Source organism: Nilaparvata lugens, chromosome 1, assembly GCF_014356525.2.
Source record: "Nilaparvata lugens isolate BPH chromosome 1, ASM1435652v1, whole genome shotgun sequence".
NCBI lineage: Eukaryota > Metazoa > Arthropoda > Insecta > Hemiptera > Delphacidae > Nilaparvata > Nilaparvata lugens.
In genome coordinates, this window is record NC_052504.1 from 99,085,985 (window position 1) to 99,112,532 (window position 26,548).

The following is a 26,548-nucleotide window of genomic DNA, read 5'->3' on the forward strand; positions in this document are numbered from 1 at the left end:
TCTCATTCTATCAATCAAAAATGTCATGGTTAGGTTGGATAGGTCGCGTTCATTCATTATCAATTCATCCTCGAGATTCCATGAATTATTCATCTCTCAGGAAATTTTGAATGATATATCCAAAAAGAATGAGCTTCAGGCGTTCTTATCGCAAAAATTAATGGTCAGAAAAAAAATAGCTTAGGGAACTCATTCATTTTCATAGCTAAATAGTATACAAATTGGAAAACTATGGGAAATGTCACCAGTGGAGAGTTTTTTTGATCTTTTTGCACAGCCTTGAGCTGTTTTTCAAGTATTTTTAGGCGTTTTTTGAAGCGACAATCCAATCAGCACATCGGAGAGCTCCATTTTCAGCGTCTGAAAACGCTTGAAAAACGCTAGTTCACGCTGAACGGTTTAAACGCTGAAATATAGTCTGGCCCTTATTATCTAATGATGTCAATGTGGGACGTTCACAAGGTAAACTCTACAAAGGGTGGGCTCTGATCATTCAAATGCAAGTTGCTGTTCAAGTGTGTCATTCAAGTACCGTTCTCGGATTCAAGTAAGAAGTTGTGATGTTCACATGGAATACACTCTGCTTTCTACTGGACGACTGCATCATTGGTAGCCTGCTGACAAAAATTTGATTTTATTTCGAAAATTTCGGGGTATTTCTGCTGATTTCTGGATACTAGCACGGATCTTACCGGTCAGTTAGTCTATAGTTCTACTGGGTCAAATAAAGGCCGGTTTGCGAGCTCGGGATTTCAGCTGAGTTTTATCATACAATAGCATAAGTAGATATCCCATGGTACAGGGCGTTTATATCGCAACTTCTACTGTTATCTCAAGCTGATAGGGCTCAGAAGACTGTGGTACTTTCCTGTAAGTTGTATAATTCTGAAAGATTGAATAAATGAATAAATGAATAGTCCACGTAGTTCTTTCCTGTGAAGCTTTATGACGCTGGTAGTCTCTCATATTGTGCCGTTCATACACTCTTACCCGGTCAAAACAGTAGAAATCGACAGTAATCGGCTTGAGATAACAGTAAAAGTTGCGACATCAACGCACTATACCATGGGATATCTACTTACGCTATTGTTTCTCTATGGTTTTAGGCTAGGCACACACAAGTTAGTCAAGACAAGACAAGACATGATCAGACACAATTCTTCACATAGTTGTTTATGAGACAACACACACTGATTAGTCATTGTAATTAGACAAGTCTTCATAAGCAACTATGTGAAGTATTGTGACTGAACGTGTCTGATCATGTCTTGTCTTGTCTTGACTAACTTGTGTGTGCCTATCCTGAGACTTTAAACAGCTGGAGTCAGAAAATTGGCTTTCTCAAACGTGGTGTAGTCGCAGTTTTTATGATAATCATCTCTATTTTCTTACTTCTATAATATTGTGAACGTTTTCACTTGACGAAATGAATCATTCCTGAAGAATTCAAAATAGCTGGAGCCTTACACTATTCTATCTTTATTTTGTGTTCAATTCTGTAATTCTATATTCTATCATTTTATAGTTATGATTCAAACGTGACTATGGCTTTGACTATGACCTTGACTACGGAATGCCAATTTTCTGACTCCAGCTGTTCCAAGTTTAGAACTTAGCTAAATCCCGGGCTCGGAAATCAGCCCTTAATGTTTTGAGAATAATAGTACTTGAAAGTGTATCAGCTTGATGCTTGAGTGATAATAGATGATAGTGGATGACATATTATCAGTTTGAAATATATCAACTTTGTTGGGAAGTTGTCTAAAAATTATCTGAAAAAGATCTCTATAAATAATCACTATCCGCCTACCAACTATTAAACTGATTACTACAGAGAGAGATTTGAAGGAGTTAGATAGGAGAATTAGATTTCGATAAATTTGATATTTGAGAGAGAGAGAGAGAGTGAGAGAGTAAATCTCTAAAATCTGATACTGAATGATACCATCAATAATAAAATTGTGTGGTTATTGTCATTAAAGTTTTGGTTCGTGCTGTAATAATGATTTCTATAACTATTAAACACCCATATAAAGCATGTTCGTTTTAAAATTTAGAGTGGGTGTAATATAGAAAAGTGTGAATTTCAGTGATGGAACAGTGGAAAAACATTTCAAGTTTACACAGAAAAATATTGAAGTTTTCATCACCTGAAGGATGCCTTGTCTGTCCGGCTCTTCAATACTCCCATAATTTCTCTCATTGGTGTGCAACCGTATCGTTCACTGTTTCGTTTGTAGTTCCTGAACGACATATCTGCAACAAAATTATAGCAATTATATATTCATTCAGCGTATAACATATACACATAATAATGAAGCTCATAGTTCTCGAATGCATACATTACTATAGAGTAATTGATGACTCCAAGGCAAGGCAAACGATATACATTGTATATTTCCAATTTGTTGGGAATGTTGTGTAGTTTTTGGTCAGGAGAAAATAAGTTTGTCTGGCCGCCATTATTTTGCTAGTCATACTTATAACGTTCAGCCTAGTTATAACGCTATTACTTTCCTTCAAGGAAAGTATTGCTTTCGAAAAAAATTAAGGTACCCCAATTTGTAAATTTTTACGTTTCGAGGTCGCCTGAGACCAAAAAAGTGGTTTTTGGGTATTGGTCTGTCTTCATAGTGGATGATTTAATAGAATCAACAGTTTGCAATTGAATAATCTTTTTTCTCGAATTTCGAGCTTATTTTCAATTTTGGGAGAAAATGTTACTGAGCATTAATTGTAGAGATTTTCATTCTCAATCTTTTCCTCTTGAATTTTTTTGTTTAAATTTTATCTGAAGCCTGATAATTGGGAATCTAAAATCAAACTTTGCATAGATGGTGCAGTGCTCCTGAAATGTTTACAGATATGGGACTTGTGGCAGTTGATAGAGCTTATAAATGACTTTTCTAGGTATGAATTTGATCAAAATCGTTAGAGCCGTTTTCGAGAAAATCGCGAAAAACCCTGTTTTTGACATCATTTCCGCCATTTTAGCCGCCATTTTGAATTGCATTTGATCGAAATTGTTCGTGTCGGATTCTTATAGTGTAAGGACCTTACGTTCCAAATTTCAAGTAATTCCGTTAACTGGGAGATGAGATATCGTGTTCACAGACGCACATACACTCATATACACACACATACACACACACACACACACACACACACACACACACACACACACACACACACACCACACACACACACACACATATACATACAGACCAATACCAAAAGACCACTCTTTTTTGGACTCAGGGGACCTTGAAACGTATAGAAATTTAGAATTGGGGTACCTTAATTTTTTGGGGAAGCAATACTTTCCTTACCTATGGTAATAGGGTAAGGAAAGTAGAATCGCCTTATAAAATTATAGTCTGCCCCTTAATTGAGTCAAATCGAGTGTCACATGAGACTGTAAGTCCTAGATAATGAGAGTAATTCGATATGCATATGAGAAAAAAACCAGGAGTAGGAAAATACCATAATTTAACAGTTCTAATTTCATTCTTCTCTAGACTTGGTTGATGGAATCTTGAATCATAAATAGAGGGAAAATAAGGTTTAATCCGTGCATGAAGTCCTGACATGAATCAAGTATACAGTTTATGAAGGAGGGTTTCTCAGTTGATAAGGCTCTTTTCATGCTAAGTGAGCGTGAAAATAGAGACAAATTGCTCCTGAAAATACGCAGGTTGTGACGTCAGACCCCTTATCAGGAACTTATCACTATTCATTATGATTATGAATGCATTATGTAGTTTGTAGATAACAGCCTAATACTATAGTGAGGTCCACGTTATAATGGCAGTGGAGAAAGATACGAGAACAACGTTGCCGATCATCTGTCTTGTCAATGCCTTCTATAGACGGTAGCTGATACAGGTTCATCGATGTAATATTAAATGTTCATTCTTGTTTGAAGTAATTGACCGAGCGAAGTGAGCTCTAAGATTCAAGTCGACGGTTTAGCATTTCTCTTGCATTTCTATATGTTGCGCATTTAAGACGAAACGCGGTAATAGATTTTCATGAGATTGACAGGTATGTTCCTTTTTTAATGGCGCGTCGACGTATATACAAGGTTTTTGGAAATTTTGCATTTCAAGGATAATATGAAAGGAAAAAGGAGCCTCCTTCATACGCCAATATTAGAGTAAAAATCTGGTGTGGTACACTCACACAACTTTCCTTGCTCATATTTGAAACTACGATCAGACTTCTGTAAATATATATATATATATATAATATATATATATATATATATATATATATATATAATATATATATATATAATTGTTTTCAGAGTACTTTTTCTTTGTGTGAATTGTGAAATTCAATGATTTTTTTAGTCGTCATTTTTTAAAGTTGTCAAAACAGCTGTTCTACACATGAAATATCTCCACTATGTGTTCTTTTTATGAACTGCGCTAACTACCTACCTCATGCACGAGAAGGAGGTTACTAAGTCCATTTCCCAAGGATGGGGTGGACCCCCCATTGGTTACCCAGAAAGGAGACTCATGCCAGTTGATAGAACTGATAAATAACTATACAGGGTATGAATTTGAAAGAAATCGGTCAAGTTATTTTTGAGAAAATCGTGAAAAGCATGGTTTTTTAGTAATTATCCGCCATTTTTCTCAAGAATATTACGGAGCTCCTGAAATTTTCCCAGAAATGAGACTCATGTCATTGATAGGCTTATGATAGCTATCCATAAATTTGAAGAAAATCGTTAGAAGCCGTTTTCGAGAAAACCGTGAAAAACATGGTTTTTAGTCATTATCCGCCATTTTTCTCAAGAATATTACGGACCCCTTGAAATTTTTCCAGAAATGAGACTCATTTGATAGGGCTTATGAATAGCTATCATGGTATAAATTTGAAGGAAATCGTTATAGCCGTTTTCGAGGGAAAACCGTGAAAAACATGGATTTTTAGTCATTATCCGCCATTTTTCTCAAGAATATTACGGAGCTCCTGAAATTTTTCCAGAAATGAAACTCATGCCAGTTTATAGGGCTTATTAATAGCTATCCATGGTATAAATTTGAAGAAAATCGTTAGAGCCGTTTTCGAGAAAAACGTGAAAAACATGGTTTTTTTTGTAATTATCCGCCATTTTTTCCGCCATCTTGAATTGAATTTTATTGAATTTCTTATTGTCGGATCCTCATGGTATAAGGACCTTAAGTTAAAATTTCAAGTCAATCGGTTAATTGGGAATGGAGTATCGTATTCACAGACATCACACATACACACACACACATACACACACACCACACACACACACACACCACACACCCATATACACACACACACATACACACACACATACCAACACCCAAAAATCATGTTTTTGGACTCAGGGGACCTTGAAACGTATAGAAAACATGAAATTAGGGTACCTTAAATTTTTTTGGAAAGCAATACTTTCCTTACCTATGGTAATGGCAAGGAAAGTAAAAATATACTACAGAATTATTCACCATAAATCAGCTGACAAGTGATTACACAGATGTGTGGAGAAGCCAGTCTATTGCTGTATTTCCATTAGGTATATAGTTTCAATCAGGTACTTGTGGATGAGAATACTGGGTGAGGTCTACTGTTCACAGAACTACTAGTTAATTATATTTTATTAAGCAATGCTTAACCTATATCGAACTATATTAACCTATTTTCGGATGTATTATCTAAATTTGGGAGAGGAATAGCACAAGGTTACCTTATTTTTCCTCTCCATATCATTTTGATAATGTAGGCTACTTATTGTGTAAATGAATAAAGAATGAACAAATCAAGAAATTATAATTTTCAATAACTTATTAATTAATTTTCACAATTAAGATGGAATATTTTGTTAATTTATTATCAATTTTAAATTGTTAAAAGACGATCTGGCAAAAGAGCAAAGCGAGAAACAGGTAGCACTATCCGCTTTGTTGAATGTTAGACAAGGATAGCAATACCATTGCTAATCAAACACTACCATTATAACGTGGACCTTAATGTCTACGTTATTGCAGATGTTCAATAAAAGTGACAATAAAAGTTACTTCAATAACCAGTGGTTCGGAACCGACCTGATTGGTCCTTATTGACCAAGCTGGAGTCATTTTCCCATCTTGCCAGAGGGTCTTCTTTGTTTCGACAGACTATTGAGACTATACTTGATAGATTGCAGTTTTGCAGTTAGTAGATAAGTATTTTAGTTGGTAATTCCGATACTTAATGCTCACTCGATGCTTGTGGTATCGGTATCGATACTTTTCTTTCGATACTCGTGGTATCGATACTTTTCTTTCGATACTGTACTAATATCGATACTCTCCTTTCGATACAAAAAATTATTTCCACAAAAAAAATATTTCCACAAAAAATATAGAATTCAAAAACTTTTTCTATGATATTTACCCAATATTATTCAAATCTGGGCCCAGTTTCATAAAACTTATAAGTCACGTGATACAGGAGAATCATCATTCCAATTACATGCTCAATATAGCCGATAAAATCAGCTGTTCCTGTATTACAGGACTTCTAAGTTTTTATGAAACAGGCCCCTGTACTTCTTGTACTTCTAATCTGAACTTTTTCTATATTATTTACCCTACATTATTCTAATCTGTACTTCTTTGAGATTTTGAAAATTGTTTGAGCTTAAACTTTCGAAAATAGTGTTTGTCCAACGGAACGAGTCTTGGTGAAAAATCTGCTTTTCCAAGGTAGGAAGTTTTCTAGTTTATACATTGAAACTTATTGAAATCCTATGTTATAAAAGTACGATAAAATTCTTCTATGTTGTTTTCCATCACGAGCTGCTTATTATTAAATCACTTTTTACTTTCCTTGCTCTATTACCAAACGTAAGGAAAGTATTGCTTTCCGAAAAAAATAAGGTACCGTACCCCAATTTCTAAATTTCTATACGTTTCAAGGTCCCCTGAGTCCAAAAAAGTGATTTTTGGGTATTGGTCTGTATGTGTGTGTGTGTGTATGAGTGTATGTGCGTCTGTGTACACGATATCTCATCTCCCAATTAATGGAATAACTTGAAATTTGGAACTTAAGGTCCTTGCAATATAAGGATCCGACACGAACAATTTCGATCAAATGCGAAAATGTTGTCAAAAACAGGGTTTTTTGCGAGTGCGCCACACCAGATTTTTGTTATCAAAAAGAACGACTAGCAGTCAGAATGATGAAATACGATGAAATTCACTTAGTTTTTCTCTCATTGATCGGACATGTTTTGTTGAAAAACTGATTTTTTCATCTCAAATAATTTCGAAATTTCAGGTAACAGGGAAAAGCTGTTAGCTTGATTTGAGACTAGAGTGGATTTCAATACACTTAGTTCAGCTCACGATGAACTAGGCTACCTAAATGCAGTTTTGAAGTCTCCCACAAACAATCATTAATAATTAACTGCAGGATCGGATTTAATTCCAATGTATTCCATGTAGAGAGCCTTTCAAATCGATAGGTTATTATAGACCTATTCCTCGTTCAATTAATGCTGGTTGATATCTCGTGTAATCTATAAGTCTATTTATTTATTTATTCATTTTCTTTACATACAAAGGCTCATAGAGATCCATAAAGAGCCTAATTTACACAATTAAATGAATCAACAATTTAACTTACATACATTGTGGAATATAGTAAATAAAGAAAAGAAAGCAAAAAGCATTTGCACAATTGAAATAATCAAATTAATTACATTCATATAAAGAAAAATGTGAAAAGAAAGCAAAAAGCATTTACTCAGAATAATCAAATTCATTTAATTATTATAAAGAAAAATGTGAAAAGAGAAAAGGAAAAATAATCCTTTCCAAAGATTCTAGATGAAAATAAAATTAAAAAAACGATTTAAAGATTAAATGGAGTTTATTATAGTAGTTCGTTGTATGAAGAAAAAACTATAATACTATAGTGTGGTCCACGTTATAATAGCAGTGGAGAAAGCTAGGAGAACAACGTTGCCGATCCTCTGTCTTGTCAATGCCTTCTATAGACGGTAGCTGATACAGGTTTATCGATGTAATATCAACTGTTTATTCTCGTTTTGAAATAATCAATTATATTTTATTAAGCAAGAAGTTAGATTTCTCAATGATTTTATAATGAATTTTCATAATCAAGATTAAATATTTGTCAATTAATTATTCATTCTACATTGTTAAAAGATGATCTCGCAGCAGAGCAAAGCAAGAGAGAGATCGCACTTTCCGCTTTGTTGAATGATAGACGAGGATAGCAATACCATTGCTAATCAAACACTGCCATTATAACGTGGACCTCACTATAGTCATTATCACAATATCGTTAAATTAATTTATTCATTTAATTTAAAATTTACTCATTTATTTGTGGAGACAACAGGTTACCCCTAATGTGTCTCCTTCACAAATACAACAATACAAGATTATTATACAATGAGCAATCTAACTTACAATTGCAATATTGTTAAAAGAAAAAAAACTATTGAAATACAAGAGAAGGAGAAAAATAGATGTATACAAGAAAATCATCATTAAACGGAATATAGAAATGAAAAGATTCTAAAATTAACATGAAAATGTTACAAAGAATGGATAAACCTAACAAATGAATGTCAGATTACTGATACCTGCCAATGAAGCAACAAAAATTTGAAGTTAAGTACTAATTCATACGACTCGGAATTGTTTCATATCTATAGTGATATCGAAGAAAAATATTTGTATATCAATTTTTTTTGTGGAAATCCTTAACGACAAGGTATCACCTAGTTTGACTAGGTGAAACGGTTAAACGTTTTAACGCTTAGTCTTAACTAGTTAAACTAGGTTCAACGATTTGACTAGCCTTTAATGGGCCTCAAATGATAAGAACAAAACATGATATCCATAAGAAAAAAGTATGATATATTGCCCAAATCTTCACAACTTCACTGTGATTTGAGTTCAAACCATCTCCAAGCGGTAATTCATGTAATTTAAAGCTTCAAAAGCTCTAAGAGAATCGATGAATCAATCTATACTATAATGAAGGAAAGACCTGGCCTATACACGTATGGGATAGGAAAACTATGTTTGACGCATCATCACGTCTGAACTACTGACTAATTATCTTGAAATTTAGCATAAATAGATTCTTAATTAACCGAGGATGGTTATAGGACTATTTCATACTCTTCAAGACTTCACTCGATCAAGTTTTCAGTTTGTCTAGTTCAAAAATAGACCCTAGCGGAGCACGGGTTAACTGCTAGTATGTAATATTCATCATAATATAATATTATAAATTATTAATATAATATAAATATCATAATTATATTATTAATATAATATAAATATCATAATATAATATTATGATGAATATTACATATTAGCAGTTAACCCGTGCTCCGCTAGGGTCTATTTTTGAACTTGACAAACTGGAAACTTGATGTTGCGCAAAGTTACATTTGATAGCTTGAAGCTTCGTTTCCAATGGCCTTGACTCAAATAAAGCCACATTAAGTTGATATATAGTTTTATCGAGTTCAAATATAGCTACATTGAGTGCGAATGAAGCTATATTGAGCAAGAGAGAGAGGAAGAACTCCTGGAAGGGAGCCAGTCGTTCCTTGTTAATCCCTATTAGGGAGAAATTAATTTTCACTAGCTTCGTCTGAAGCACTCACTGTGAATACAAGTCAGTTTTATCTCGCTTCCACAAGCTGTAAAGCTCAGAATGGCAGGGTTTTCAATTTGGAGGGATACTGCAGTGAAGAAAGTTGATTCATGTCATTTAACGTTCATTCACTCACGTTCTGTGATTGAATTACATCTTTTTCTAAACTCTGGGAAGAGTCATTGGGACGTGCTCTGTATGAACATACTCTTTTATTAGAGAGCTCTCTATTCTTCAACACGTGTGTGCATTATTTGAACGCCACATATATATTTTATTTTCACCTTCATCATAATTATATAGCTTCATGATACTTCCCCAACTGCTGTATTATCTAGAAAGATAATGAAGATACTTTATACTTTACATAATACTTCCCCAACTAATGTGTTATCTAGAAGCTATGAAGCTATATCTATATATATAAAAGCGAAATGGCACTCACTCACTGACTGACTGACTGACTGACTCACTGACTCACTCACTCACTCACTCGCAGAACTAAAAATCTACCGGACCAAAAACGTTCAAATTTGGTAGGTATGTTCAGTTGGCCTTTTAGAGGCGCACTAAGAAATCTTTTGGCTATATTTTAACTCTAAGGGTGATTTTTAAGGGTTTAAAGTTCGTCTTTTAGCATGTATATTCTTTTTATTCTCTTAATTATAATTGAAAAATGTCCATACCATATATTAATATAGAACTATAATCTAGAGAGAGTACCTCTTCCAAACAGTTGTTAACTTCTAACTAAATTAATCATATTGTCAGGTTGGCATTAAGTTGAGTTGGCTTTGTTAGGTTGGCACCAAGTTGAAGATTGAAATGCATTTATTGCGAAAAAATTTATTGAGTACTGCTACTTCAATCAGAGCTATTCCTGGGAATATTATATTACTAGCCGTCAGGCTCGCTTCGCTCGCCATATCCGTTTAGCCAGACGTTTAGTCTGGACCCCCGACTGGATCGTCCTAACATGTGATAAAAATGCTCAAATGAAAAATGCAGGCGAGCGAAGCGAGCCTGCTGATCTCATTCTTGGACGATCCAGTCGAGGGGTCCAGGGGGCGGAGCCCCCTGGCTAGACGGATATGGCGAGCGAAGCGAGCCTGACGGCTAGTATTATAATATATTCACGTCTATCTTTATCATCTTTCTAGATGATAGTATTAATGATTGTTTGTTGGAGACTTAAAAACTACATTTAGGTAGCCTCATTTATCGAAAACTGTACTAAGTGTATTGAAATCCACTCTAGCCTCTAATATAGCTAACAGCTTTTCCCTGTTACGATCAATGAGAGAAAACCACGTGAATTTCAATGTACTTTGAAAACAGAGGATTCCGATAAGAGTTTCAATGTATAAACCAGAGAATGTTCCCCACCTTGGAGAAGCAGATTTTCTCCAAAAATAGGTTCCAATAAACAAACAAACACTGTTCTCGAAAGTTCAAGGTTAAACTGCTTTGAAACTCTCCAGATGGTCCTATAGGAAGTACAGAATAAAAAAAGTAGGATAAATAGAAAACAGAGTTCTCAAATTCAAACTCGATTGCACAGAGATCTGTTAATTTTAATCATGATTCAATGCCACAAGAACCAATCGTGAGAGGTTTTTCCGTGAAGAAGTCTTCTCTTAATGGTTCTCGTGGAATTTAAGAGGCTTTGTGCAAACGGGGCTAAATATTTTTAATGAAATTTGTGCTTAGACTCATTAGGTGAGTTCCGAACCACAGATTAACCTACCTATATTGAAGTAACATCCAAAATTCATGTTCTCTTATTTCTTTAGGGCTATTTTCAATAGTCTATAAATAAATATATAAAATATCAGTACCCTTTTAAATTATTTTGTCACAACATATTTCAGCAGTATTGATTTATTTTCAAATCACTTGAAAATGGCTTCAATGTCTGAAACATGTTGTGAAAAAAATAATTTGAAAGGGTACTGATATATATATTTTTATTTTAAATACATATTGCATCTGGAGTAGGTAATGTTGTGCATTTTAAGTATCATTTTTCAATTACTTGATAGTGACGTCATAGCCGAAACATGTCGTAAGTAAACTTTATTAAAATATCTGGTGTGGCGCACTCACACAACTTTCCTTGCCGTTATGAAAATTGAACACCTGACGCTAGTGTTCCCGCGCATCTCAAGTCTACTATTCAAATATTTGAGCCAGCTGGTGACAGGGCAATAACGCTGGAGACACACATGAGGTCTGCTATCTCTTCATAGTGAATGATTTAATAGAATCAACAATAAATTGCAATTGAATAATCACATTTTCTCGAATTTAAAGCTTATTTTCAATTTTAGGTGAATATTTTACTGAACATTAATTGTAGAGATTTTCATGCTCAATCTACTCCACTTGATTTTTTTGTTTCAATTGTATCTGAAGCCTGATAATTGGGAATCTATCTGCATTGATGGGGCGGAGCTCCTGAAATTTTTACAGATATGGGACTTGTGGCAGTTGATAGAGCTTATCGATGACTATTTTAGGTATGAATTTGATCAAAATCGTTGGAGCCGTTTCCGAGAAAATCACGAAAAACCCTGTTTTTGACAACATTTTGACAACATTTGTCGGATCCTTATATTGTAAGGACCTTACTTTCCAAATTTCAAGTCATTCCGTTGATTGGGAGATGAGATATCGCGTACACAGACGCACATACACTCATACACACACACACACACACACACACACACACACACACACACACACACACACACACACACACACACACACACACACACACACACACACACACACACACACACACACACACACACACGCATACAGACCATAACCCTAAAACCAGTTTTTTGGACTCAGGGGACCTTGAAACGTATAGAAATTTAGAAATTGGGGTACCTTAATTTTTTTCGGAAAGCAATACTTTCCTTACCTATGGTAATAGGGCAAGGAAAGTAAAAAGGTTACTTATAGATTTCTAATGTTGTAGTATCTATGTTTAAAAAAATGATGTTGTATCTATTAATGTTGAAATCAGAGACCTGCTCCTAAAGCTTTAAAGGCAGGATAGAGCCTACTTTGTGGTGAACACAGTTTGGTATGCATTGAAAACTTCCGAATTTATAATTGATTTCCGGTTCGTTGAAGTCAATCCTTTCCACATGAAATTGTATTTTTACGTTATATCTTATTTAGCAAGAAATTATATATTTCAATAATTTCATAATGAATTTTCATGATTAAGATGAAATATTTTGTTAATTGATTTTAATTCTACATTGTTGAAAGACGATCTGGCAACAGAACAAGGCGAGAAAGAGATCGCACAATCCGATTGGTTGAATGATAGACAAGGATAGCTATACCATTGCCAATCAAACACTGCCATTATAACGTGGACCTCACTTTAGAACAACGCACTCAGGAGAATCGTTATTTGTTTCAACCTACATGGAAGAGCTTTTCAGAGCATTATCCTCTTACAGGTAATTGCCTAGAGTGCTCTATTACTCTCAAGTTGTTTTAGTTTTTCCAAGCTCTTCTTCCTCAGTTGATATTCTGCTCCGCTAATCTTTGTTGTCAACAAAATGTTTATTTTTCCGTACTTATAGATTATATTAGATTGAACGGAGCTTGACAAACACATATGTTCATCAAGTTATATTTAATCGAATAGAATCTAAAAAAGATGGGAAAATAGACATTTTGTTGACAACTTTTATGTAAACGCGATATTTACTTGTCAATCTTGAACGTTTTTACTTTCCTTGCCTTGCCTTTCCTTGCCCCAGTGTGTGTGTGTGTGTGTGTGTGTGTGTGTGTGTGTGTGTGTGTGTGTGTGTGTGTGTGTGTGGTGTGTGTGTGTGTGTGTGTGTATGAGTGTATGTGCGTCTGTGTACACGATATCTCATCTCCCAATTAACGGAATGACTTGAAATTTGGAAAGTAAGGTCCTTACACTATAAGGATCCAACACGAACAATTTCTATCAAATGCAATCCAAGATGGCGGCTAAAATGGCGAAAATGTTGTCAAAAACAGGGTTTTTCGCGATTTTCTCGAAAACGGCTCCAACGATTTTGATCAAATTTATACCTGGGATAGTCATTGATAAGCTCTATCAACTGCAACAAGTCCTATATCTGTGAAAATTTCAGGAGCTCCACCCCATCCCTGCAAAGTTAGATTCTAGATTTCCAATTATCAACCTTCATATACAATTTAAACAAAAAAATTCAAGTGGAAAAGATTGAGCATGAAAATCTCTGAAATTAATGTCCAGTAACATTTCCACCTAGAATTGAAAATAAGCTTGAAATCCGAGAAAATGTGATTATTAAATTGCAAACTGTTGGCAACTGTTGAATCTATTAAATCATTCACTACGAAAAAATAGCAGACCTCGTGTGTTTCCAGCGTTATTGACCTATCACCAGCTGTCTCATATCTTTGAATAGTAGACTTATGATGCGCGAGTACTCTAGCGTCAGGTGAACAATTTTCTTAACGGCAAGGAAAGTCTTGTGAGTGTGCCATACCAGATTTTTTCGTTTCTCGTTGAAGCTTCTCTATCATATCCCTTCATCTTCTCCACCCTTCACTTTTTCTATGGATTTTAATTTATACAGAAAATAAGGGAAGTCTCTATACTTATCAAGAATACTTATTTCATAGAGAAAATTTCACAGGCTTTCATTTTATAGAGAAAATAAGAAAAGTCTATATACTTTTAGAGAATACTTTATGAGTTGATGTCTGCTTATTTTATTCAACGTATCATCCGAATTATCCACAGTGAGGTCCACGTTATAATGGCAGTGTTTGTTTAGCAATGGTATTGCTATCCTTGTCTATCATTCAACAAAGCAGATAGCGCTATCTCTTTCTCGATTTGCTCTGTTGCCACATCGTTTTTTTACAAAGTAGAATTAATAACCAATTAACAAAATATTAAATCTTGATTATAAAAATTCATTATGAAATTATTGAAAAATATGATCTCTTGCTTGATGGAATATAATATTGATTATTATTTTAAACGAAAATTAACAGTTAATATTACATCAATAAACCTGTATCAGCTACCCTCCATAGAAGGCATTGACAAGACAGAGTGTCGGCAACGTTGTTCTCCTATCTTTCTCCACTAACATTATAACGTGAACCTCACTATAGAGTTGGAGGCGCAAAAAAACTATTTTTCTCTCTTGAACGCTGCAACCAACAGGGAGCAATTTGCCCAGTTGGCCACGCAAGGGGATCTTCCGACTACTTTCCTCGCAGTTATTTGAATAATTCACCTCTTCGCTATTTACCTCTCACTCTAACTTCCTTCCGTTTCCTTTCCTTTTCAAGCCAGTTCACTCCCCCAAACAATGTCTCTTGAAAAAACAAAACAAACTTGAATCGTTCCACTTCGTGTAAAATAGATAAATTTCTTTTTTTTAATTAATACTGTTGCTCGTACTATTTCCAGGATCTTTATTCGAATAGTTGGGGTATCTTAAATTTTCCTTGGAAAGCGATACTTTCCAGATCTGTGATAGTAGAGAAGGTTGGGAAAGTAGAATCTCAAGGTGAGTAATATTAATAGGTAAACGTGCTAACAAACACGCTACGATCATAAACTTTACGATGGATGTTACGCGAGACGTTCGCCAGAGGATCGCGATATGTTCGCAAGATGATTACGCGCTTGTCTTATTGTTGACTTCAACAGTAAATTGGTCGGTACATTTATTATTTTCCTTATTTTTTCTGGGAAGAATTAAAACATAATCTATTTCTTATGCTTCTTGATGCGAGGAACCAGATCTGCAAACGGATTAGTGAAATTCTTTCCCGTTCAGGAGATGTGACCTGTTAAGTATGTCGGAAAACGCAAATTGGTCAGTTCATTATTCTTCTAATTTCTCTGGGAAAACAATATCATTATCAACCACGCCTTCTTATGTTTCTTGATGCGAGGAATCCAAATCTTCAAACAGATTAGCGAAATTCATTCCCGTTCAGGAGATATGACCTCTTAAATATGTAGAAAAACGGAAATAGGTCAGTTCATTATCTTTCTCATTTTTTCTTGGTGGATTATATCATTATCAACTACGCCTTCTCATGCTTCTTAATGCGAAGAATTTAAATCTGCAAAGGGATTGGCGGAATTCATTCTCGTTTAGGAGATATGACCTCTTAAATATGTGGAAAAACGCAAATTGGTCAGTTCATTATCTTTCTAATTTTTTCTTGGTGAATGATAACATCATCAACCACGCCTCCTTATGCTTTTTGATGCGAGAAATCCAAATCTGCAAACGAAATATCAAAATGTTCTCCCGTTCAGAAGATGTGACAAAATGGCGGTTCAATCAACAGATCATGGCGATTCAGTTGCTTAAGCCGCCATTCTGTGACACCGTTGAGTGGGAGGAGACTGTCTAGCTAGGCCAATTGCAGGCGGTCATGCCCTTGACCAATAGCAGTACTCGCGTACTAGTATAAATTCTGCTGCTCTTGTATTGAGTTTTAGTTTATCAGAGATTGACAATGGTGTAATAAACCGAAACTGGTCTTTATAAGTATCAATAAATCTGTGGTTTTGTCAATTCCTTAGTCTTTTTCATTCAATATGCTTCTTATGCTTCTTGATGCGAGGAATCCAAATCTGCAAACGGGTTAGCGATATTCTTTCCCGTTCAGGAGATATGACCTCTTAAATATGTCGAAAACCGCAAATTGATCAGTTCATTATCTTTCTAATTTTTCCTTGGTGAATAATAACATTATCAACAACAACTTCTTATGCTTCTTGATGCAAGGAAACCAAATCTGCAAACGGATTAGCGAAATTCTCTCCTGTTAAGGAGCTATGACCCCTCAAATATGTGAATAAACGCAAATTGGTCAGTTCATTATCTTTCTCATTTTTTCTGGGTGGATAATATCATTATCAACTACGCCTTCTTATGCTTCTTGATGTGGGGAATCAAGATCTGCATACGGTTTAGCTAAATTCTTTCCCGTTCAGGAGATATGACCCTTTAAGTATGTCGAAAAACACGAATTGGTCAGTTCATTTTTTTTTCTCATTTTACCTGGGTGAATAATAACATTATCAACCACTCCTTCTTATTCTTCTTGATGCAAGGAATTCAAATCTGCAAACGGATTAGCGAAATTCTTTCCCTTTCAGGAGATATGACCTCTTAAATATGTGAAAAAACGCAAATTGGTCAGTTTCATTAACTTTTTCATTTTTTCCGGGTGAATAATATCATTATCAACTACGCCTCCTTATGCTTCTTGATGCGAGGAATCCAAATATGCAAACGGATTGTCGGAATTTTTACCCGTTCAGGAGATATGACCTCTTAATATGTCGAAAAACGGAAAGAGGTCAGTTCATTATCTTTCTAATTTTTTCTTGGTGAATAATATCATCATCAACCACGCCTTCTTATGCTTCTTGATGCGAGGAATCAAAATCTGCAGACGGATTAGCGATATTCTTTCCCTTTCAGGAGATATGACCTCTTAAATATGTGAAAAAACGCAAATTGGTCAGTTCATGATAATTCTCATTTTTTCCGGGTGAATAATATCATTATCAACTACGCTTTCTCATGCTTCTTGATGCGAGGAATCCAAATCTGCAAACGAAATATCAAAATGTTTTCCCGTTCAGAAGATGTGACAAAATGGCGGTTTAAGCAACAGATCATGGCGATTCAGTTGCTTAAGCCGCCACTCTGTGACACCGTTGAGTGGGAGAAGACTGTCTAGCTGGGCCAATGGCAGGCGTTCATGCCCTTGACCAATAGCAGTACTCGCCTACTAGTATAAATTCTGCTGCTCTTGTATTGAGTTTTAGTTTATCAGAGATTGACAATGGTGTAATAACCGAAACCGCTCTTTATAAGTATCAATAAATCTGTGGTTTTTGACAATTCCTCAGTCTTTTTCATTCAATATGACTTCTTATGCTTCTTGATGCGAGGAATCCAAATCTGCAAACGGATTAGCAAAATACTCCCCTGTTCAGGATATATGACCTCTTAAATATGTCAAAAACTGCAAATTGATCAGTTTATCTTTCTCGTTTTTTCCGGGTGGATAATATCATTATCAACTGAGCCTTCTTATTCTTCTTGATGCGAGGAATCCAAATCTGCAAAAAGATTAGCGGAGTTCTCTCCCGTTCAGGAGATATGACCTTTTAAATATGTCGAACACAGTAAATTGGTCAGTCCATTATCTTTCTCATTTTTTCCGGGTGGATAATATCATTATCAACCACGCCTTCTTATGCTTCTTGATGCGAGGAATCCAAATCTGCAAACGGATTAGCAAAATTCTTGCCCGTTCAGGAGTTATGACCTCTTAAATATGTGAAAAAAACGCAGATTGGTCAGTTCCATTAACTTTCTCATTTTTTCCGGGTGAATAATATCATTGTCAACTACGCCTTCTTATGCTTCTTGATGCAAAGAATCCAAATCTGCAAACAGATTAGCGAAATTCTTACCCGTTCAGGAGATATGACCTCTCAAATATGTCGAAAAACGGAAATAGGTCAGTTCATTATCTTTCTCATTTTTTCTGGGTGAATAATATCATTATCAACTACGCCTTCTTATGTTTCTTGATGCGAGGAATCCAAATCTGCAAACGGATTAGCGAAATTCTCTCCCTATTTGGAGATATGACATCTTAAATATGTCGAATAACGCAAATTGTTCAGTTCATTATACTTATCATTTTTTCTGGGTTGATAATATCATTATCAACTACGTCTTCTTATGCTTCTTGATGCGAGGAATCCAAATCTTCAAACGGATTAGCAAAATTCTTTCCCGTACAGGAGATATGACCCCTCAAATATGTCGAAAACCGCAAAATGGTCAGTTCATAATCTTTCTCATTTTTTCTGGATGAATAATATCATTATCAACCACGCCTTCTTATACTTCTTGATGCGAGGAATCCAAATATACAAACGGATTGTCGGAATTTTTACCCGTTCAGGAGATATGACCACTCAAATATGTCGGAAAACGCAAATCGGTCAGTTAATTTTTTTCCAATTTTTCTGGAAAGACAATATCATTATAAATCATGCCTTCTTATGCTTCTTGATGCGAGGAATCCAAATCTTCGAACGGATTAGCGAAATTCTTTCCCGTTCACGAGATATGACCTCTTAAATATGTCAAAAAACGGAAATAGGTCAGTTCATTATCTTTCTCATTTTTTCCGGGTGAAAAATATCATTATCAACTTCGCCTTCTTATGCTACTTGATGCGAAGAATCCAAATCTGCGAACGGATTATGAAATTTTTCTCCCGTTCAGGACATATGACATCTTAAATATGTCGAAAAACGCAAATTGATCAGTCCATTATCTTTCTCATTTTTTCTGGGTGGATAATATCATTATCAACTACGCCTTCTTATGCTTCTTGATGCGAAGAATCCAAATCTTCAAACGGTATAGCGGAATTCTTTCCCGTTCAGGAGATATGACCTCTTAAATATGTCGAAAACCGCAAATTGATCAGTTCATTATCTTTCTAATTTTTTCTTGGTGAATAATAAAATTATCAACAACAACTTCTTATGCTTCTTGATGCGAGGAATCCAAATCTGCAATTGTATTAGCAAAATTCTTTCCCGTTCAGAAGATGTGACCTGTTAAATATGTCGGAAAACGCAAATTGGTCAGTTCATTATTCTTCTAATTTCTCTGGGAAAACAATATCATTATAGACCACGCCTTCTTATGTTTCTTGATGCTAGGAATCCAAATCTGGAAACGGATTGACGAAATTCTTCCCCGTTCAGGAGATATGACCTCTTAAATATGTCGAAAAACGCAAATTGGTCAGTTCATTATCTTTCTCATTTTTTCCGGGTGAATAATATCATTATCAACTACGCCTTCTTATGCTTCTTGATGCGAGGAATCCCAATCTGTAAACGGATTAGCAAAATTCTCTCCCGTTCAGGAGATATGACCTCTTAAATATGTCAAAAACTGCAAATTGATCAGTTTATCTTTCTCATTTTTTCTGGGTGAATAATATCATTATCAACCACGCCTTCTTATTATTCTTGATGCAAGGAATTCAAATCTGCAAACGGATTAGCGAAATTCTTTCCCGTTCAGGAGATATGACCTCTTAAATATGTCGGAAAACGCAAATTGGCCAGTTCATTATCTTTCTCATTTATTCTGGTTGAATAATATCATCATCAACTACGCCTTCTTATGCTTCTTGATGCGATTAATCCAAATCTGGAAACGGATTAGCGGAATCCCCGTATATAGCAATCTAGTATATAGCAATTCCTTAATTCATAATATTGTATGGATGATTCAGACTTTTCCAGCACAATTTTAGGAAGAACCTGACAGATCAATATAATGAAATCCTGATTTTTAACAGGATATTTCGTTTTCTATTCTCTCCATGACGCCTTCTCCATCTGATCATTGAGGAACTGATCACAGATGAAAATAAATTGGAAGCTGCATTTGTTCAAATGCTAATTAATGAATAATTATTATCAAACGAAAATCCCAATTAAATTTCTAAAACTTCAATTTCATCGTATTTCCATCCAGCTGTTTACCCTGTTGTGAATATTTGCAGTAGCAGAAGTCTTCGGGGTGATTTACATAATTTAATTGGGATTTTCGTTTAATAATAATTAAACTAATAACAGTTGAGTGTCCAATAATTTAATAAATCTGTAGAGATTTGAGTGAAATATTTTTGTTTTTAATCAGTTTTTAAATATCAAAATTTAAAATTTTTAGTTTAGTCTTCAGTTTTTAAGTGGAAATTGGACTTTTTGAAGTGAAAGTGAAATCTTAACCTTATTCTTTTTTGAAACTTGTATTTGTAAAAATTTGGCAGAAGACAGTTTTGGGCTATGCCTGTTGTCTTCTCCCAATCATATTATATTTATTATAATTATGATCTGTAATGACAATGGAATAAATAAATAAATAAATAATGGAACAGAGCTAACTTTGAATCTAAATTCCAATCTCTGAGTGGAAACTTAACTTTGCTGCTGAATATATTCTCTAACTGGAACACTCCAAACTGCTTGACAAATGATTCAGTGGCTCAGTTGAAATGTCAGCCATTGAATCATTCATGTCCTCTAAACGAAATGAATTCTCTATGACCTACTTGCTGGAGTAACACATTCTTTCAGTCATTTATTCACTCATTCAATTGATCTTAATTAAAAAATGTACTCTGTGAAAATAATGAAAAACTAAAAATTTTGTGAATTTTGTGGACAAGTTTTAACCTATCTCGGACTATGTGTAACCTCATCTAAATTTGGGAGAGGAATAGCACAAGGGTACCTTATTTTTTCTCTCCCTATCATTTTTATGATGTACTTATTGTATGAATCAATAAAGAAGTGTACAAATCAATCAGTGAATAATATTATATAGAACCATTCCAATAATCAATATGAGATATATAAGTAAATTGTAATATGTTAATAACTATCGGGTAACCCGTGCTCCGTAAGGGTCTACTTGAAAACTTTACGTAATGGAATCTTGAAGAATTGGAAATAGGCCAATAACCATCTTGGGTAAATTAAGAATCTTCACGTAAAATCTCAATTAATAGATTAAGTAGTTGAGACGTGATGATGCGTCACTCGTGAATTTCCTATCCCCTAAGTGTTTAAGCCGATCCTATTATTGATCACAACACATCTACGACATGAGATGTCGCACAAGAGATTAGCGCACAAGTTCATAGCCAAAATATTATAAAAAAATTATGACTAGATGATTTAAATAATATTATACAGCCATTTAAATCTTTTCCTTGGTTCATTGTAATTTATTAGTGATATATCCATATATTTGTGCATAGTTGTTTGTATTTCTATTCTATTTCTATTGAAACCTTTGGGAAATTGAATTCGATTTGAGATTCAGCTCAGACACAGGAAATCAAGCTTGCTGACTTATTTGACTTTTTATAGCTAAGCTTTATTTAAGATCAATTGCACAGACCTGTTTCTGTTTTCACTCTTGAGCTTTCTCCACATTTATTGTGAAGAAGATACATTCTCTTCAATGGATTTCTCAGGATCATGAAGCTCCTCCATAGGAGTAAAATACATTTCTCATTCCACCATTAAAAGTAAGAGTTATATGAATATTTACAAAGCTATACAGTGTCAATACTACAACAAAGTTATTTCTCAAATATAATGTTGAAAGGTTTTATTTGCGTTAGAGATTAAGAGACGGTTTCCGAGCTCGGAATTCAGCTAAGTTCTAGACTTTAAACAGCTGGAGTCAGAAAATTGGTTTTCCGAGATGGGGCGTAGTTGCAGTTTTCATGATAATCTTTCTTTTCTCATTTCTATAAATTGGAAACGTTTTCCCTTGACGAAATGAAACATTCCCAAATAGATCAAAATATCTGAAACTTTACACTATTTTCTTTCTATTTTATTCCATGTTCAATTTTCTAGTTTTTCGAAATTTGATTTAAACGTGGACTGCGAGTACACCTCGTTTCGGAGAGCAAATTTCCTGACTCTAGCTGTTTAAAGTCTAGAACTTGGCTAAATCCTGAGCTCGGAGACCACCCCTTAATTTTTAACTAGAAAAAAACCTTTCAACATGATATTTGAGGAAAAGCTTAAAGAAACCGGCACTCAAAGATAAAAAATGTAATCATCTACTCTAATCATGAATGAATATTTCATCTTTCAAAAAATCAATAAACCAAGCTTGAGAGAATGCCACCATAGAGGAACAATAGCGTAAGTAGATATCCCATGGTATAGGGCGTTTATGACGCAACTTTTACCGTTATATCAAGCCGATTACTGTCGATTTTTACTGTTTTGGCCGGGTAAGAGTGTATAAACGGCACAATATGAGAGACTACCAGCGTCACACAGCTTCACGGGAAAGAATTACATGAACTATCAGCTTGAATTAACAGTAGAAGTTGCGACATAAACGCCCTATACCATGAGATATCTACTTATGCTATTGTTTTTCTATGATAATAGATAACAACAACAATCCAAGACATGAATATCGGTTAGCGCATAAGTTCATACTTATCATTATCTATCTATTCCTTCAATAAATTAAATTCATGAATGAATATTTCATCTCATTCTTTTGATAAATCAATAAAACAAGCTTAAGAGAATGCCTCTAAATTTGAGAAGAGCACAAATTGAAAGAAAAGTGAGGTGAAACCAATAGCATCGATAAGTGACCCATCAGAAGAATTTTTATTGCTAGCTTTTTCCTCTTGAAGCATTCAACTCTCGGCGTACCACATCAATCAATAAAAATGTCGAGATTTCTTTTTATTAGCTGACATTCTTGACACCAAGGTCTTTACTGTGCTCAGCAAAATGCTCTGAATAAAAATTCTTTAGAAAGTTAAAAGTTACTAGGTAGCCTTTATAGGGTAACTAATCTTGAAGCTTGAATGAATTTAGCCCACTTGAGAAGTTAAAAACTTGTGGAAGAGTTCAGGGGCGTGACTAAGTTTGTGGGAAGTTTGTTGAGAACATTTTCTTGCGTGAGAAGCTGAACTATTTTTAATATATTCCACCCAGTCATGGTGAGAGAATCGGTTCAAGCCAAAAAAAGAATATGAAATTCAAGTGATTTTCTTTTTCTCTTATGAACTTGGACAAAGTTTGTGATTATTGGTGATAAATCTTCTGAATTACTACGAATACATCTTCTCCATCACAGTTATTTGTATTCAACCTGATGAGATTATCCCATTATATTATAAGCGAGCAATTTCCGTATATTTGTATTTATTTTTATATCAGGTTATTCATGTTCAACGGATCTCGAAAACGGCTCTAACAATTTTCACGAAATTTGGAACATAGTAGGTTTATTATATAAAAACTCGATTACACTAGGTCTCATCCTTGGGAAAACTTGCTGAACGACATTAGAAGGATAATTCATCCTTGGCTGATAGGGGTACAGCTGTGGATAGTAAAAAAGTGAGTGAGCGAGTGAGTATGTGAAAAATCAAAATATCGCATCCCCGAAATTCATAAGATGACTTATAGCCAGCTGTGAAATATAAACACGACCATTTTAGAGAATTGTGTTCAGTTTATCAATAAATAAAAATAACGAGCGAAGCTCAGTGCCCCGATATTCATTATAATTATATCATTCCAATTACGCACAATATTCTGCCTTTTTCGAGATATTTTTCCAACTGAACTACTATAATTGTGAGATCCACGTTATAATGGCAGTGTTTGATTAGCAACGGCATTGCTATCCTTGTCTATCATTCAACAAAGCGAATAGCGCTATCTCTTTCTCGCTTTGCTCTGTTGCCAGATCGTCTTTTAACAATTTAGAATTAATAATTATTCAACAGAATGTTTCATCTTAATTAAGTGTATTAATTATGAAATTATTGAAAAATATAATTCATGTTCAATAAAATGAAATTGATTGTTCTAAACAAGAATGAACAGTTAATTCTACATTAATAACCTGTATCAGCTACCGTTTATAGAAGGCATTGACAAGACAGAGGTTCGACAACGTTGTCCTCCTATCTTTCTAGGAATTGAATCGTAGATTGGATAAGTCATGTAAAACAAGTCATTGTGGAGAGGAAAGAGTTTACTATAATAGAGTTACAGCATTCTACAATTTCATGGGAAAGTTCAAACGTTTCAATTGGAAAATCATCTACGTTTAACGTTGAAGCTTGCGATGAAGTCTATTGGATTGTATGATTGAACAAAATGGAGACATCTAGATGACGTAAAGGCATCAGCCAATGAGAGCTTGTTGTGGGAGTGGCCTAGTAATAGGCAACTAGAGTGTATTCGCTCTTGATTGGTCGAGCTTGTATGACGTACTAGATCTCTCAGCAAACATTGATATTGGTGTTACAGAGAGGCGTTGTCTGACTCTAGATCAGACTGTTCTGTTCTCTAGATATTCTCTTGCCTTTCTATCCAATTAATGATGAAATTTGTTTTGTTTTGTGGTGAATCTACCAGTTTTCTATTAAGATATGGATTTTACCACAAACGTGAGTAGAAGCTAATAGCTAGACTGCTAGGTCGTGATTAAAGTATTTGAAAGTTGTCATCACTTCATTAAAGTAATGGAGTTGTCATCACTTCTGAACTGTACAGTGACTATAAATGAGTAATTGAGGATTAATAGTGATTCCATAGTCTCTGTAGTGAACCCGGATAACTTTATGAGTTAGGACTTTATAGAGTGAATCCGTGGTCTAGTGAATGAATAACTCCACTGAATGGTCTAGTGAATAACTATAGTGAATGGTCTACTGAATAGAAAGCTTGCATAGCAGCATAGAGATCCCGGGCTCAAACCCTCTCATTACCAAAAGTTTTCCAAACCAGATCACTCCCGTGTTATCGGATGGGCACGTTAATTGTCGGTCCCGGCTGAAGTATGACAGTCGTAAGGCCCATTGGCGGTTTAAATTATAATATCGGGGCACCGAGCTTCGCTCGTTATTTATTTATTGACTATTGATAAACCGAACACAATTCTTTAAAATGATTGGGGAAGTACTAACAGGCACAGCCCAAAACTGTTTCTTCCCGAATTTTGATTTATACACTATAAATAGTCCAGAAAGTAGGTTATGTTCCACACACTTGAATTCAGGTTCAATTTTTAGTTCAAACATTTCAAAACAGAAAAGTTCAAATTTAGATTATTTACAAACCAAATTGAATAACAAAATAACACTCACTAATCACTTAAATCTGTCAAATAATGATCTACTTCGAAAATTATGATATACTCTAGTTCAGGAGGATTATCATGTCATGTCAACAAATCAGATTATTTTGATCAAGTCGATTAAATTGTCAAGATGATATTTCTCGATAATTGATTAATACCACTGCAGAAAATATCTGGAGAAAACAAGAATATCATTCCACCCTCACTTTGCTATAGCTTACCACTGATAATTAATTTCAAGTTACATTAGATTAGATTTCTTCATTTAGGCCTATGTATGTTACAATATTCACTGGCTTAAACACTAATTTACATTAAATGACGATAATGCTAGTTACCGTATTCAAAGAATTTTACAAAGTGTAAATAATTGATTAATGAGAATAGAGATTGAATGCAATCAAAATTACGATGATATAATAATGTGATGTAACTTCATAAATCGGCGGTGTTTCAACAAATAATTGTCGATTCTTTAAGAAGGATATAAAATATTCTTGGCAATGGTATTGCTATCCTTGTCTATCATTCAACAAAGCGGATAGCGCTATCTCTTTCTCGCTTTGCTCTGTTGCCAGACCATCTTTGTACAATTGATGAATAATGAATGATTCTTTTATTAATGTAGAATTGATAACTAATTAACGAAAAAATTCATTTAAATTATGAAATTATTGAAAAATATCATTTCTTGCTTGATAAAATAATATCGGGGACCAAGCTTCGCTCTGGAGTACAAAAGCATGAAAAAATTATTACGAAAGAAGAAATTATAATGAAATTCACAACATTAATTCTCAGAGGAATGCAAAAATTTCCCTCACAAAGGGCCAGTAGCACAAAAGCCGGTTATATTTCAATCCTGATTAACTTCACGTGAACCAAATCAGAGAAGACCATTTAAAAAAGATGGATTACTGGAATTAATCAGGATTGAAAATAACCCTGCTTTTTGCCATCGGTACTAAGTACCGGATTGAATGATCACAAAAGTTCAACAGCTGAGTCATAATTTTGACACAGTCTCACAAACATGAACTCGCTCACTCACTTCCATCACCAACAGACAACGAAATAATAATTAATAT

General features: G+C 34.6%; 1 protein-coding gene across 1 annotated transcript in view; it reads right to left on the minus strand.

Annotated features, from left to right (window-relative positions):
* Nucleotides 1–26,548, minus strand: part of LOC111047472 (anoctamin-7-like) — a 197,005-nt gene that overhangs the window by 105,054 nt on the left and 65,403 nt on the right. The window contains 2 exon segments of the mRNA XM_039419695.1: nt 533–614; nt 2,151–2,256. Coding sequence (XP_039275629.1) covers nt 533–614; nt 2,151–2,254 — 186 coding nt within the window. The 5' untranslated portion in view covers nt 2,255–2,256.